The following is a 16,417-nucleotide window of genomic DNA, read 5'->3' as shown; positions in this document are numbered from 1 at the left end:
GATTGTTTGCAACCTAAGGGGGCAGGTGGAAAAGGTATATGCCTTGAGTGCCATTTTCGGTGGGATATAAATGTAATTAATGAATAAATCTGCCTTTATTATCAGAGCGTTGTCTCATTGTGATATTTATATAAATACTTCTATAGTGCTTAATATATTTAAATCCCTAAGTGGTTCACATTGAAATACAACACAACAATATAGCAGCCCAGATAAAATGCTAAGTAATTAACAGAGCAATTCTGTGGTCCCTAGACAGCATCGGGGAGGGTGGGTGGAGAGGATATTTCTGATTCCTAGATACAAGGTCAAAGGCAGTGCTCTGACCTCAGATCCAGGAGTCCAAATTCCCCTCCTCCTCCTCCTCACAGCTGGCGCCGAGAGAACCGTGTTGCTTGCCTCTGTAACCTTGCAAACTCGGAGAGGAGGGAATGGGGGGGATTCTGTGAGTGGGGAGGGGAGGAGACCAGGGTGGCCAGCTTGTGAACAGTCCTCTGACTGGCTCAGCTTCCTACCCTCCCACTTCGCAGAGCAAAATTGCTAGATGGCAAAATTGCCCATCTAGCAAAAATGCAAGGTAAGTGGTGCATGGAGGTGACGGTCACATCCTCGCTCCTCCCACCCTGCATAGGACGCTCGTCTGCCTCTGAGTTCAGAGGCTGACAGGCATCTGGATAGGATTGCACCCTAAAACATTTAAAAACATTGCAATACTATAACAGCAGCAGCAGCAACAAGTAATTATTCCTACTTAGAACACCCTCATAGGATGGAGTCAGGTGGGTACTAACTACCAAGTAGAGGAACTTTTTGGTAGCCCCACCCAGTTATCGGGCAGCCTTCTCAGAGAGGTTTGCCTGGTACTATTCCTGTGGTCTTTTTGGTGCTAGGTGAAAACCTTTCAGTTCACCGAGGTGAACTGAATATAATTCATGTCCTCTGGGCTCTTGGTATTAAAACCTGTGTTCTCAATTTTGGGGATTGGTGTGAGTTTTGTTTCTTGTTTTTGTAGGCTGCCCAGAGAGCTTTATGTGGCCGACAAATGTCATGAGCAAATAAAAGATTTTTTTTTAAATGCTGCTTAACCCAGCTGGATGCAAATGCTTAAATTCTAAGGTGCAGCACTGGAAGCCAATATTGTGGTTTGGTGTTGTTGTTTTTAAAATAATAATAAATGGTCCTTCATTTTATCCAAATGTCTTGAACCCCCTTTGTAATCTGCTTATATTTTCCTAATTAGTTATGGATTACTGCTGCTAAGCAAGGAGTGAAAGCTGGAACATTCTTTTGGTCTAAGTAAGTAGTCTTTGTATTTTGGAAAGTTAAAGGACACACACAAAAGGGAATCAGTTACATAGTTCCAATCCAAAACTTGGAAGCACATGCCATAAAAATGGACAGGGCTTAATTTCCTAGTAAAGATAGAATTAAGCTGTAAAATTAGTTTTGCTGGCTCCATGTATTTGTAGCTTTCAGGCAGCATCTGTTTTTTTTCACTCTACCATTCCTCTTCATAATTTGTTAAATTATATTTACAATATGCCTTTAGGAACTGGCTTCATAAAGAACGCCCAGTTATTTACATTGTGCTTTTTTCAAAAATGGTTCACTACAAATGTTACCATGGTAATCTTTTAAAACAGGGGCAGGAAAATTGCTGTTTCACTAGAAGTTGCTGGACTACAACTCCCATCAGCCCCAGCCGACATGACTAATGGTCAGGAATGATAAGAGCTGCAGTCTAGCAATTTCAGGAGGCCTACAGGTCCCCTCTCCAGTGTTAGATACTTCTGGAGGATCTTTATACCTCTCCGTATATGCTATATAAAATGATTAACATTTTTGATCACTACAAAAGAAAAGGGATTTTGCATAGACCCCTGAAGTCACCTGTATTCCAATTCTGGTGCCTCTCTTGAGATGGCATATTAAAGCAAAATCTTCCCTATTAAGGGAGGCACCAGAATCAAATAAGTCTTGTTGCTGTTCAGACCATGGAATGGGTTCCAGTCTACATATATGCAGCACTGTTGCTTACAGGACCAAATTGTGTAGGTCAAAAACTAAATAAATATGTTGCTGGCTGCAATATACTCAGGATGCTTCCAGATGAAATGATCATTTTGCTGTTGCACGACCTCCTTCACAAAATGTACAGGAGCTCCAGATAATGTTGTCTTCCATTTGTGTCCTTTTTGAACTCTTCTTCCGCCAACCACAAAAAACAAAAAAAACAAAAAACAACTGGGAAAGATGGAATTGGTGCACAATGGGTGGGAATCCAACAGGCCACTTACTCTCCCTGACAATTCTCTTCCCTTTGGCAGATTTTGTTATGCAATTATCATTGTGTATCGGAGATTTAGTGCTACCCAGAGGAAGCCCTGAAATGAGTGAAAATGCTTGTTTCTCAGTTGGGGCAGATCAGCGGAGCTCTCTTGTGTGGGCTCCACCCGCCTTCCCTGTTCCTGAAACAAGCTTTTTCGCTCATTTCTGGTAAATCCACAAGCAGCAGGTGCCACTTACAGATGGGAATTGGCAGGGCACAAGGGGATCGGCAGGTGTGTAAGTGCCTCAACTGATTTTGCCCAGTATTTCTTAAGTGGTTGCTCTAGCAGCCGTCCGTCTGGAACACCCCAAGTACAAAGCTAGCTGGTTTTCAGCAAAGATCTCTGTTGACCCGCAGGGTTGCCAGTCATACAGCAAGATCACTTTTAACAGCATTGTTATTGAGCTGAGAGGGAGAGAAGATAGGTTGAGAAGTTGTGATTCGCCCAAGGCCACCCAAATGAGCTTCATGGCACAGCAGGGATTTGAACCAATGTCTTCGTCCATGTCCAGAACTACAACATGCTGTCTCTTGGAGGAATCTCTTTTCAAAGTCTCAAACCCAAAGCAAGGATAAATAAGCTGAACCACCCAATATAATTAGAACATAAGATGAGCCATGCTAGAACAGACCAAAGGCCTACCTGGTCCAGCGTTCTGTTCCCACAGTGGCCACCCATATGCTTTTGAAAGCCCACAGCAGGGCATGAGGGCAATAGGAGCATGCTGCCTCCGATAGAAGAGGTAATATATAGCCATCATGCCTGGTAGCCATTCATAACTTTATTCTCTATGAACTTGCCTAATTCCCCTTTAAAACTATCCCAAGTTGGCTGCCATCACTACATCTTGTGTTAACGAATGTCATAGTTTGACTATGCGCTGCATAAAGAAATGCTTCTTTTTGTCTGTCTTGAATTTTCCACCATTCAATTTCATGGGATGACTCTGGGTTCTAGTACTATGAGAGAAGGAGAAAAGCTTTCCACATTCTCTACACCATGCATAGTTTTCTACACCTCTGTCATTCATGGTCTTCCCTTACCTTTTTTTTCTAAGCTAAAAAGCCCATCAATCTTGATTATATTGACTTTCTAACGTATTTATGTTGAAGGCGTAAACATTTCTCCTCTGCAGGGGATTCTAGGAGCTCTAGATTTGTGGCAGGGAATCTTTAACAGAGGGTTCTCTGCACGTTTTGCCAAACCACCACGATTCCCTGGTTTCTTTGGGGTTTTGGAAGCAGTTACAATTAAACTGCTGTAAAACAAACGGAGGTTTATAGTGCAGATATGCTCTCGAAGGGAGCTTCAATGTAGCAAATCCACAGGCAAATCATAGTCTACCTAGTGTTTTATGCCGGTTTCTGTCTTCTGTTCTAGCATAATCTCTCACGAGCGCAGAATATTAACTATACTGCAATGGCTGACTTTGCCAGACAATGAAAGGTAGGTAATCTCCCCCGCACCCCCTCTTAAATGTAGCTTTGTAACAAGGAATGGAATGCCAGCATAGCCGGTACCCTTTGTAGACGCCTAACTTTGATCTGCCACCTCTGCCTTTCTTGACAAGCTCGTGACGTGAATGCCCTATTATTATTAATTACACGAGTTAATGTTGGTTGGTGTGTTTTCCTTCTTCTTTTAATCCTGTTTAGACTAATGTGGCTTAACAGGCATCGCTCCCTGAGCTTTGGGCAGATGGCATGATTTTTAATTGTGTTGTGGAGTATGCATGGTGCTATGCCTTGGCAACGGGCGCAATCCGTGGAAGTTGTTGTTGTACCTTTTCCCTCTCTCTTACGAAACTCTGGAATGTTTCTCCCTGAGATCGTGCCCTCCTGCGTGCACCTCCCAGTATGCCTTCTAATAGTTTTTAATGAAGTTCTGGAACAACAAATGGTCAAATCAGGCTGTGGAAAATGTATGACAAGGTGGGTTTTTCCCCCCTTCTTCTTTTCCTCCCCACTAAGGTGAGCTGAATTTGAAAGGGTTGACTTGAGCTGACCTGCGAAGGTTGATTGCTCAGAGTTGTTTTTAGATATATGTTGTCTCTGTATATACTGTTTATATACTGTATAAACATACCGTTTATATGTTTACCGTATATATACCGTATATAAACATACCGTATATATACTGTTTGTTAGGGCTGTGCAGGCTTTGGGTTTCCGGGAACAGCATTCCCGCGCAAGTCCCTGGATGGGTCACCACATATTCTCCTCGCTGCTTGTAAAGGCAGCTCCCAGGAGAAGCAGGAGTCTGCGGGGGGCTCGGGGAACGTGCGGCAACCCATCCAGGGTCTTGCGCGGCTTGGATTGCATGGGCAGCGGTGCCACAAATGCTGGCAGTTCCAGGACCCTGGTTGAGTCCCTCCCTCCCAGGCAATGCATGCTGGGAGTTGTAGGCTCTTTCCCTGCTTCAGACTGGGGATGTGCACTAAATGGCAGATTCGTTATAAAATGGCCGCTGAAGCACCGGAAATCCGAATCTTGCACTGCCGTACTGTTCGTTCGTGTGTTTTTATGCAAATGTTTTTTTCAACTTTGTCTACTGTACTTTTCTAATCTTTGTAAACTGCCCAGAGAGCTTCAGCTATGGGGTGGTATAGAAATGCAATAAATAAATAAATATAAAACATGACGCCTCCCCAAGCTGGTGCCACAGATGTCTGGGGGATTTTGGAATTTGTAGCCCGATACATCTGGAGGGCACCAAGTTGGAGAAGGCTATGCCATGGAAAACTCTTCTGACAACCTTCTTTTCCTTTTGTTTTCAGGCCTTACGCTTATGCCTTCTATTCTGAACAACCAGATCTCGCAGGCCACAGATACGGTCCCTTTAGCCCTGACGTTAGTATAGTTCTTCTTTTCCCTTTGATGGGTTCAGTGCTTTGCCATTACAGGAGAGCCTGCCAGAATGCTAATCTTTGACTGAATTGTTCTAAGCGGCTGGTTTATTCTCCACATCTGTAAGTGAGCAGTGAGGGGAGAGCCTTGTTTGAAAATACAGAGGTTATATTACCAAAAAAGACAGGAAAAGGATCCTGAAAACACCCAGCTATTAGAAGTCCCCAGGAGTGTTGCTTTCGTTTTTTGGGCAGGGGCAAAATTATTAGTGAAGTCTTACTGTCTTGGATATATTGAAATTTTAATGAGGGGAAATGGTGGATGAAAGAAGCATGTCTTGTTCTTCTTCGTGGTCTCTGTGCATCACACATATGGGGGGAATCCGCACGTCGTTCTCAGGGCGCTTCCATCCACCCCCAGTGCACCCCGAAAACTATCGTGTAACTTGCCTGTAAAAGAGACGAGGAAGAGGCGTCCTTGCCGCCACCACCCACAGACCTCCTCGCCGGCTGGGACGGAGAGCTCGGCAGAAGGCGGCGGGGTGGAGAGAAGCTCTCCACCCCGCCTTCTTCCCCCGAGCTCTCCGTCCCAGCCGGCGAGGAGGTCTGTGGGTGGCGGCGGCAAGGACGCCTCTTCCTCGGCTCTTCCAAAGGCAAGTTACATGATCGCTTTCAAGTCGCTCTGGGGTTGCTTAGAAGCGGTCTCGGTACGACGTGCGGATTCCCCCATGGGCTCTGTACTTGCTTGGAGACCTGGCTCAGGAAAACTTCTACAGTTAACAGCGGCTTCTTTTAGGGAACCCCTTACCCACGTTCAACAGCACATGTGCCAACGGTCCCTGCCTCTCCGTTATAGAGCCAGCCACCGAGTCTTTTGGCTTCATGTGCTGTACAAAGCCACTCAGCCGGTGCTGGGAAGAGTGTCCGCCCCATCCAGAGCCAGCCGAGTCCCTTGCCACCCACATCCCTGTGTTATCTCTGATCTCAGATTGGAGTTAACAGCAGGGATTCCTCCTCCAGGGGGTGGATCTTGGAGGTCAAGCTCCGCCCCCTGGAAGAACACACGGAGGTTCTTTGAGCTGGATTTGGAACCTCCACAAGGCTGGAGGTTCCACATCTAGTGGAAGCTAGTGGCTCCGGTGTTAAAGGGTGAATCCGCTCCGGGTTTCAATTGGAATCCAGTCGAAACTCTAAAGGGGTGGAAAGATAGCTCCTTTAGAGTTCTGACTGAAACCTGGAGCGGATTCACTGCCTGTTCGGTGAATCCGGAGCCACCAGTCCCCACTCTCCGCATATCTGATGTATTACCGTCTCTCAGTATGTAGCACTGCTGAGTTGGATAGAAATCTAGCTGATCTTGAGCAATGAATAATCAGTTATGGTTTAAAACACAAGTGAGTGAGGTATTGCTCTCCACTAAATGGTATCCCTGGAAGCTGTCTCTGGCCACAGTCCACACAGCCATACAAGTAGCTCCAGCACTTGTGTTGTTTTTGGGTATGATTTGAATGACAGCCCTACCCCACATGTGCAACCTAGGAAATTGAGGGCCAAACTGTACGTAACATTAATCATGTAGTTTGCACTTAAGTGAAAGGGCTTTCCACCATTCTTACAAGTAGCTAGGAAAGAAACTCTGATCTGGAGTGGGACCCAGGCAGTGGGGTTTTAACCCTGTGCCCCCACAGCATTCCCAGTCCAGATTGGACCCCCTGCACTGGGTATTTGTAGGGAGGAATCCTTTCATTACACCAATGATTGATGTAATGTGTAATTTGGCCCTGAGAGGAGTTTCAAAAGGTTTATTATACAAACGTGTCTACTGTTATTATGTCACATCAATAAGAATACTTGCTATTTTATGCAGGGCTTCAAATACATTATCTCAATAATTCTTACAACCCCTCCCCCTGTAAAGTTGGCCAGTAATGCAGTCTCCATATTGCAGATTGTGAGTTGGGGCCTGGAAATGGCGGGTAGGGCTCTCAGTGAACTCACAGCCAATATGGAATGTGAAACAAGGACTCCCAGCTCAAAGCTTAAGTGCTCTTCTACCTCAAACCCTAGAGGGACGATTCTATCAGAAAGATCCACATGGTCCACCCTTGGTCACAGGGGTTGGGAAAGCGTTCTCCCAGCTACCTGGGAGCTGCTGAAACAAAATGCTGCCGCGCCGATGGGAGAACATATAAAGAGCTCCTCAAGTGTTGTCTTGAAGGTTTTCGGGGCTGCTACCTGGAGGGTCAGCTAGGGATCATTGTGGATTTGTCTAATCCCCCTCTAAAGCCATCCAAGTTGACTGGCGTCACTACATCTTGTGGTAACAAATGTCGTAGTTTGACTATGTGCTGCGTAAGGAAATACTTCCTTTCGTCTGTCCTGAATCTCCTGCCAAAACGATCCCCTGTGTCGCCATGTATGGAACCACAGAGGGCCTGGAATTGTCCTTATATTTGCATTGGAGACCCCTACCTGCCTCAAGCTCCAAAACTGCAGCTGAAGAAGAGGAGGCAGGGGAGATTTTCTCCTGTGCTTGTGATGACAGCGACTATAACCTCCTCGTCTTCTCCAGTAGAGGGGCAGGATCTTTTCTCCGGCATGTGTTTTGCCTGGGGGCCAAGACCAGCCAAAATGCGTTGAATCCTGCCTAGATTGGCCCTTATAAACAGACTGAAATTCAAACAAGATGTGATGTGAAAGATGCAGTAATGGATCTCCCAGTTTATGTCTTCACCACGATTTTCTTTTCTTAAATGCAGTCAGGGGAGCCTTATTTGGCTGCTATAATGTGTGACAGGAATATTGGCTCAATTATAGGAGAAACATTGAAAGCAAGATAAAGAAGGGCTCAATAATAATAATAATAATAATAATAATAATAATAATAATAATAATAAAATCTTACCTGCCTCTCCCTCTGGATCGAGGCGGGGAACAATATTGAATACAAAAATAAGATCTCTTAAAATTCGACTGGGTAGGCCTACCAGAAGAGATCCGTCTTTATAGCTTTTTTAAAAAAATTCAGAAAGATTATTAAGCTGGCGGATCTCTCCCGGCAGGCCATTCCACAGTCTGGGAGCGGCAGAAGAGAAGGTCCTCTGGGTAATGGTTGTCAGCCTAGTTTTGGCTGACTGGAGTAAATTCTTCCCAGAGGTAAGGTATCTAGGGGCTTCTCTAAACAAGCAATTTATTGCACGCTCATGATTGGACACTCACAAAAGTTTGTGGGTCTTTAACATGATGTCGTGAATGACCAGGATGTCTCCCGTGGCATCTGTTGAAAATCCCATCATGAAAAGAAACACTTTTAAATTGGTAACATCTGAAAAAAAGTGGGATCTTCTGCCATTAGATGGCGATGTCTCAATGGAAGTGAATGGAGCACGTTTAGAGGGGAAGTATCTAATTCAAACCATGTGGCTTCTGTAATGCAGCTCATAACAATTGCGCTAGAAAGCAGGAAGCAGAAATGCCCTGGGTAAGCAACATGATTTCCCCTTTATGTCCTTAACGTCCTTTTAGAAAATCTCTTCAAAACCAGAGCAACCTAGATCAAACTAAGACGAGTTAGAGCATTGCAAGGTTAACAGTAAATAGAAGGCTTCACAAGAATATCCCAGCTAACACAGTAGCTGATATGTGCTTTCCCCCCATGCTGTTTCCCCCATGTTTTAACCTTCCACCCCACTCACAAGCTACTATTTGTGTAAGGGGGGTGGGAAGGCAGGGGAAGAAGACAAGTTTCTAGATTCTCAACATCATAGCAACTTTGGCATCAAGTTTCTAAATTAATATCTAAAGAAGTCTGCACATCTGTGCAAGCTGCACAGATGTTAAGTTTTACTATGGGCAAGATTTTTTTCTTTAAAGAAAAGATAGGAAATATTTCATGTTTCTCTTACCTCCCCCCCCCCCCCCAGTTTATAAGGAGCTGTGAATGTCTCGTAAATCATTTAGGGGGAAGATCTCTGTGGGGACCCCTCAGGGTTGTTTGCTTTTCTCTTGCCCGCCTCTTTCCTTTGTACAGAGCTGGCTCCACTTTAAGCATTTGGAACAAATTTGAGGGTTTTCTCTCCATATGGTACTTGAACAACACATTAGAGTTTGGAAGCAAACTTTAGGGAGAAAAAACAAGCTTGCTTTTTTTAAAAAAAAATCTTCCTGCACACTTGGGATTGGCGTAACTAACCCAATGATGTTCCCCCTTTAACTGTTGTCACTCCATATATCTTGTTATAGTATAGACTTCGCTTGTTCTGTGACATTTCAGCCCCTGTCCCGTTGAGTGTGTGGGAGATATTGCAGTCAGTCAGACCCCAATTACAGTGAATGGAGAAAAAATTGTAGGGAGATATAGGGCCTGTTCAGAAGACACCTTAAACCCTGCTGGTTAAGGCTTTTGGTTAAGCAGCAGGCTTTAAGGTGTCTTGTGCAAGGCATTTTGCTAAACCCTGCTCACTACAGAGTCAGACTGTTTGCAGCAGTTTTAGCAGCTTAACCATGGCTTAAAGTGTTATGTGCGGCAGCACAGCTTTTGGTTAGTGCTAACCCCAGAGAACCACAGTTTCGCTAACCACAGAGCCTAAAGTGTCGTCTGAACAGGCCCACAGGGTGTGTAAATGATCTTTAATAAATAATATAAAAACTGTTATTATCTGAACTTACATTCTTCACAACAGTTACATTGCGTTGTTGCTACAGTTATAGAAGGAGCTGATCATCTTGCAGTATGTTTTCCCCCCCGTTGCTCCTCTAGGAATGTTTTTAAAACATGGTTCTGTGTGACTCCACAGACAATATTGGGCCTGTTCAGATGACATGCTCAGCCATGGTTAGGCCGCTAACCCTTTTGCAGCAAGTGATTAGTGAGCGTATTTAAACCATGTTTATGTAGCCACCATGGTTAGGAATGATTCACACAACACACTTTGGCTATGGGGCGGTATACAAATGTAATAAATCATCATCATCATCGATAATGTTTAGCTCACAATGCTTAACCCCCGTGGCTTAGCATGTTGTCTGAACAGGGTCAGAGTCTTCAAGGTAATTTCCTTGTTACACTACAAGGGAGTTTTGAGTTGTGGGGTGGGGAGAAATGCACCCAAGGAATAGCACCCAGCCCCACAGCTGGTTTATGTTGATACAGTTGTTAAGATAAGGAAACGTTGGCTTTTCAGAACTGATTTTGTTTGCTTGTGATTATCCAGCTAGGCTGCTCGCTGGAGCTGTGCCAAAGTAGTTCTACTAGCACTCCATCTGTTTCTGAGCTCAGTTCAACTGGTGCTTACCTTTTACCACCCTACATGGTCTGCACCCAGATACTTGCTGGCCTGCCTGCCACATCCTTCCCCAATCTGGTACCCTCAAGATGTATCAGAGTATAACTCCCATCATCCCCATCCAGCATTTCTAGAAGGCATCAGGTTGAGGAAGGCTGGCCTACGCAATCATTGAGGTCAACATCTGAGACAATTGCCTAAGTGCCCTTACCATCTAGGGCCGGATTTAAGTATAAGCCAAATAAGCCATGGCTTAAGGCCTCATATTACGAGGGGCTTCTAAGATAACTAAGATGAAATGGCCTTGGTTCAAATATGTTTGAAAGTTTGGTGTGACTTGCAGCAGAGTTGCCTTATATAGAGAAAGTATGGCAACAGCATTTAGGATTGGAGGCAATGATCGCAAACCGGAGCCAGTTTAAAAGAAGTTCAAATCAGCTTATTTTATTAGTACTTTTATACAGATCTTCAGTGAAGGTTATCTAACTACAAGCATCCCCTAACGCTGGGTGGTATCCTTTCATTACCTTTCCTATTATAATGTAATAACACTTCCTTTATTTTTATGATAGGGAGCTTCTGAATCTTGATATGGCTTAGGGCCTCAGCAGGTCTCAATCTGACCCCATTACCATCTGAGGTATAGTGGATGGCACCGGGCAACAGAGACTTTTGCTCAGTTCAGACAACACGTTTCTCAACAGTGGTTTTAGAACTCCATGGTGGCGTTTTTACACCACTGTTGAGAAATGTGTTGTCTGGTGGGAAAACTCCATACAATAGTGGAGGTTTTTTTTTGGAAAACTCTCCATGCAGAATATCCACGATGTGCAGAGGAGAGTTCCTGCACAACCGTTGTATTGCGTGTTGTGTGGAGGGCTCCATGGAGTTTTCCATTGCGTTGACTTTTCCCACTGGCTACAGAGTTTCCTAGCAAGAGCGGCAAAAGAAGCAAGTGCCGCTCTAGGAGAGCCGCCGACATTGTTTTTTTCAGCAATGGCTGATGGGATACCATCGGGAGGAGAGAGGGCGGAGGAACTGTCAATCAAATGTCGCAATGGATTACTCAACTCCATGGTAGCTCACAGTCACACAACGATGGAGTTAGAACATGTTGTGTGGAGTACCTCCTAAAAACTTAACCGTTGTGTGGAGTTTTCACACTGCATTTACTAACATGTTGTCTGAACTGAGCCTCTTATTTTTGTGCCTCACCTCTGAAATGTTTTTCCCCTCACCCCCAGGAGGTTCACCTGACACCTATACTGTCCTCCTTTCTGCAACAAGAAGATTTATTTCAAGTTTCTCTTTTAAAAAAATCTTTTTAAAAAGTCCTTTTCAAGCCGTTGTAATTATTTTATTTTATTTTAGCCCCTCTTCATTGGCTTATTCATTCACTAGCTGTCGCCTATCTTTTTCTCTCGTTATTGTTGCTTGTGTTGTACTTACCTTGTCGCTGGCCTCCTTAAAAGCATTTGTGCTGAAGCTTGCAGGATATAAATTTAATACTAGATAAATTACCTCCAGGAGTCCATAGCCGTTAGTAGGGTCAGGAAAATCACCACCTGGAAAATGCATTACCTTCCTGACGCTTCATTTTGATTGCATCTAGGAGGGTCATACCAAAACGAAGGTTGCTCCTAGAAAGGTCAGGGATGTGTCTCCTCTAAAAGATCATCTCTAGGGGAAATGCAACCACAAAAGGAGCGTGAAGAAGGTAATGCTGACATACGTGCAGGCTTTGCTGTGAATACAGTGTGTTATTAATTGACCTGCTAGATGTTCCATTCTTATAAGTTATTGATTCCTCTTTATCTTATATATTAAATTTGTTGTTGTTGTAACGTCGCTGCTATATATAGTTTCTGTGCCCCTCTAGGTTCATGAACAATACAGTAATTTACCTTTTGACGCAGAGGTGGGTTTTTTTGGTGTGTACTGATTAACAATACAGGAACTTATTTGTGCAATAAACAAATATTTTACTCACCTCCCCCTATTAAACTGGAGTTGAGATCCCAAACATCTTTCTTTCTTTCTTTCTTTCTTTCTTTCTTTCTTTCTTTCTTTCTTTCTTTCCCTGTGTCTTAATTGAAACCTATTTAGCCCCAGCGCACAGGAGGGTTAAAACTATTCACTGTTCCAGAGAAACATTTGTTTGTGCCAAACTTTTGATTTGCACTGGGGTGTGTCAACAACAATTAGACAAGTGAGCTTTGACGCTGAGAGATTTCCCTGTTGAGCTCTCTGACACAAATGTTTAGTGCTGCTTCTGCACATCGCTGGGTATTTGAGTGCTTAGGTATTAGAAGGACTAAAATAAACTAGCCTATAGGAGAATTTTTTAATGCTTTGACGGATGTCAACCTGCATCACTGCAGTTGGATCCAGACATAGGGGAGTGCAACAAAGCTCTTGGAAGGGTTTTCTGCTCAATTTTCAGGGATCCTTCTACAGCACAGCTGACCCCACGACCCCCTGAGTAGCATTTTTGGGTGGCTGAGACTGTCATGGGGAGGAGTGGATGGGGGAAGCCCACTTCTATCAGCCCCATTGCATGCGCCTAAATCTGGATCCTGTGTAGTATGTTTAACAGCAGCACTTTGCTTGATGGGAACATGAAGCTAAACTAAAAGACGTGGAGGTCAGTGATGAAGAGAAGAGGTATTGGTTAATATAAGGGCTTTATGCTAGTCCTCCAGTTTTGATCCCACTAGACCCCAGTCTGTCGTATTGGTAAGTAGCCATCAGTATGGGGCTTGGTAGAGTCCCCATGAAGCTTGTAAGCTTCAGGGTGGAATGAACTGATGTGCCTGAGGGCTGAAACAGAAGTGAGGCAGGATATCTGTGATTATTCAATTGAACATTATGTAGTATGTTGTTGTTGTTGTTGTTTTTATGTGAATGTAAATGTGTATGTTTAAGTATTGTAGAAAATACAATTTTTTATAAAAAAATAAAAATAAATAAATAAAGGATATCTGTGATCAGATCTCCCAACCTTTTTTATTTCCAAAACAAAACAAAAACAATTTATCCAAATTCACGCCCCCATTGCCCGCTTTGAAGAGAGTTCTGATCACAGATCTCCTGTGCGCTTGATAAATCCACCATCTGAAAAGCATCCCTAGACCATATGTTTGCGTGTTCCATCACAGTTTGTTATGTACTATTATGGGAAAGTATTCTTCAAGGTAGAACCTTGGCTGACCAGTTCCTGCCTCTCTTTTTGGGGTGATTCCGTTATTTTTCCTTCCGCAAAGCAAAGTGCGGTATGATGCACCTTCCTTTCCCCCCTTGTATTGATAATCTGTCCTCATCCTTTCAAGGCGCGGCTCGGTTTTGGCTGGTTAATAAAGACATGGCTTTCTTCCTAGCTCTAACTTCTTTAGAAAGAGGAATTATCACTTTGTGAATGTATGCACAAATGCACAGCCTACTCTGAGCATATGAACCGGACAACAAACTCCTGTGCTTTAGGACTGTTGAACTGCGCCTCTAACACGCTACCCTGGGATGGCGATCCTGATTATTAGAACCACTTGGTGACACAGTTAAAGCTCTGGCTCTGCTTCTTTTGGAAAGAATGAGTAAACTGCCAGAATCCTTCCTTCTCTCTCTCTCTCTCTCCCCCCCCCCCGGCTGCTGCTCTCATCGAGACTGCACGAAGCTTGAACTCTTCCTCTCTCTTTTTTTCCACCCGCCTTCAAAAAAATATATATGAAAACTCTGAAACTGCTTTCTGGAGAGAGACAAATGGAATTGGATTAGCATCTCCCTTCCAGCTGCTTGCCTAGGAAGCAATGAAATAGCATGGCAGATAGTAACACTATTTTTCCTTCCAAGAACGCGGCTCTGCAGTTTGAACTACAAAGACAGAGAATGGCTAAGCGGATAGGAACAAACGGCGTTGTAAATCACTGCCGAGTCTCAGACCTTTCGCTGTGCTTCCTTTCTTCTCCATTTCCCCCCCCCCCTTGAATTAGTTGCACTATCTTCCTGTATGTATCGTCTTGCACTCTTCTGAGAATCTGATCCTAAAAGATGCCAAGAACTCTCATTGGAATAGTCAATTGGAGTTGCATGCAACGTGGCTTCTTTTTAAGATCAGTTAAAGCAGTATCAAACGACTCCGCACTGCTTGGTTCTGCAGCTCTTCCTTTCAGAAGGTTTCCCCTCCTCTTAATACATGGGCCATTCACTTTACCCCTTCCAGCAGCTTTCTTCATGTTCTCTCTGCAGATGCTGCAGAGTCTATGAACAATAATGAGTGCAATGTTCTCGAATGCTCTTGAAAGCTACCTGGCTAAACAACAAAATGACACTCTTGCAGGTAGCGACACCAGGGTTTCTTCTCATTAGAATTTTTTTTTTCTTTGAAAGATCAAAATGAAGGATAGCTCTGTGCTAACTTCTGCCAAACTTGCCAGATAGGAACTCTGTGCCTTCTGAGCTTTTTTTATTTGGGCATGTCTCTTGCTGCATGAGACTGTTACCGATTAGGAATCTGGCTACATGGAAACTAACATAAAAAGATTTTGTGGCCTCATACCATTTATTGAACTGTATGCCATTGATTATCAACATTTGACAGCATTAATATATTGGGCACTCAATTATAATAAAAAGTTAAACAAGCCTAAGCATGAAACTGAGCTTTTTTTCTGTTAAAAAATAAAAATAGACTCCTTCAGAGTGTTGTTTCTCATGGGTTCTAGAGGTATTCTTACGAGTAATTAACTCCTTCCTTTCAATCTTCACCCTGACTTGTCCTTTGAACCACCTCTAGTGCCTTTAATCAAGACTTTGGTGTACCTAGATCTGCTGACACAGGTAGTTGTTAACTATCTGGCGTTGGCTGAAATGAGCTTTTTCTGAGTCCAGGCATCTCTCTCCGCCAGTACAGGAGAGTAGTTTTGGCTCACCTCTTACTCCATCTAAAAGACCTAAGAGAAAGATCACTCCTAAGAGGAGACAGAAAAGACGTGTTGGTTCTTCAAAGAGAAGAAGAAAAGTGCCTAGAGCGGAACAGTACTCTGCGGAATCCCGTCGGAACAAAGTAAGTTTCCAAAACTGACACATATCAAATTCTGAAGCCCTTGTACAGATTGATTTTCTTTCTTTTTTTGGCAACTTCGGAATTTTCTTCTTCAAAGTGGAACTCCCAATGCAGCCGTGTTGAATATATGTCAAAAAACTGCTATTACTTAAGCAGCAAGCATAGTCTGACTTCTCCCTCTTTCTCTTTTTTGGAGTTGCATTCTTCCTATATTAGCCTGTTTAATAAAAACCCATCTTCGTAACCAGTAGAGGGGCACCAGCAATACATTGTGGTACAAAAGTTCATCCAAAGTTCTTCAACCACAGGTAGAAAATTCTGGACTAGCCTTCAGAATCAGGCTTATTATCATGCTTGATGTTATTCTTTCCAGCCAAAAATGTATTCCTGGAAACTGAGTATCTACCCATCTGGAATATTCTACTAGTAGTACCTGGGAATTACTGAAAAATATCACCAGGTTGCTTCCTTTCAGAACGTGGCACAGAGCTGCTAGTATCCCCTTAGCTGCTTTTGCAAGAATTGGTCTGTAAATCTCTTTGATTTCATGGCCAACAAGTTAATAATGGCAGCAGCTGTTCGGGAAGAATAAAGGCTTCTTGGACCTTGATGAATGTTTTGAAGCAATGAAAATCAACAAGTGATATCAGTAAAGATTTGTGTCAGGCATCTGTTTATTTGAGCAGTCTCATCCTAGGATTATCAATCTTCACTTGGACATGAACATTCTTGTGGACAAGTAACATAGCCATAGGGTTGCTGTCGCTCTAGCTCTAGGCTCAATATAGGCCATGGACGTGACTTAAATTTAGTGTGAGAGTGTTTGAGCCTTGGCCCAGTTTCTCCAGCTGTGGGCCTGCAGAAGTAGACCAATTCTGATGTTTGTGTGAGTGTCCTT

The 16,417-nt window shown here is 43.6% G+C and overlaps 1 protein-coding gene across 4 annotated transcripts in view; it reads left to right on the top strand.

Annotated features, from left to right (window-relative positions):
• ENPP2 (ectonucleotide pyrophosphatase/phosphodiesterase 2) overlaps nt 1-16,417 on the top strand; it is a 105,464-nt gene that overhangs the window by 57,025 nt on the left and 32,022 nt on the right. For 3 of the 4 annotated variants that reach the window (XM_063131085.1, XM_063131087.1, XM_063131084.1), the window contains 4 exons: nt 1,241-1,296; nt 3,711-3,776; nt 5,107-5,179; nt 15,367-15,519. In XM_063131085.1, coding sequence (XP_062987155.1) covers nt 1,241-1,296; nt 3,711-3,776; nt 5,107-5,179; nt 15,367-15,519 — 348 coding nt within the window. The remainder of the gene's footprint in view (nt 1-1,240; nt 1,297-3,710; nt 3,777-5,106; nt 5,180-15,366; nt 15,520-16,417) is intronic. The other variant, XM_063131086.1, reaches the window with a different exon arrangement.

The sequence above is a fragment of the Elgaria multicarinata genome, chromosome 7 (assembly GCF_023053635.1).
Source record: "Elgaria multicarinata webbii isolate HBS135686 ecotype San Diego chromosome 7, rElgMul1.1.pri, whole genome shotgun sequence".
NCBI classification, from domain to species: Eukaryota; Metazoa; Chordata; class Lepidosauria; order Squamata; family Anguidae; genus Elgaria; species Elgaria multicarinata.
This window is presented reverse-complemented; position numbering and strand designations above follow the sequence as displayed.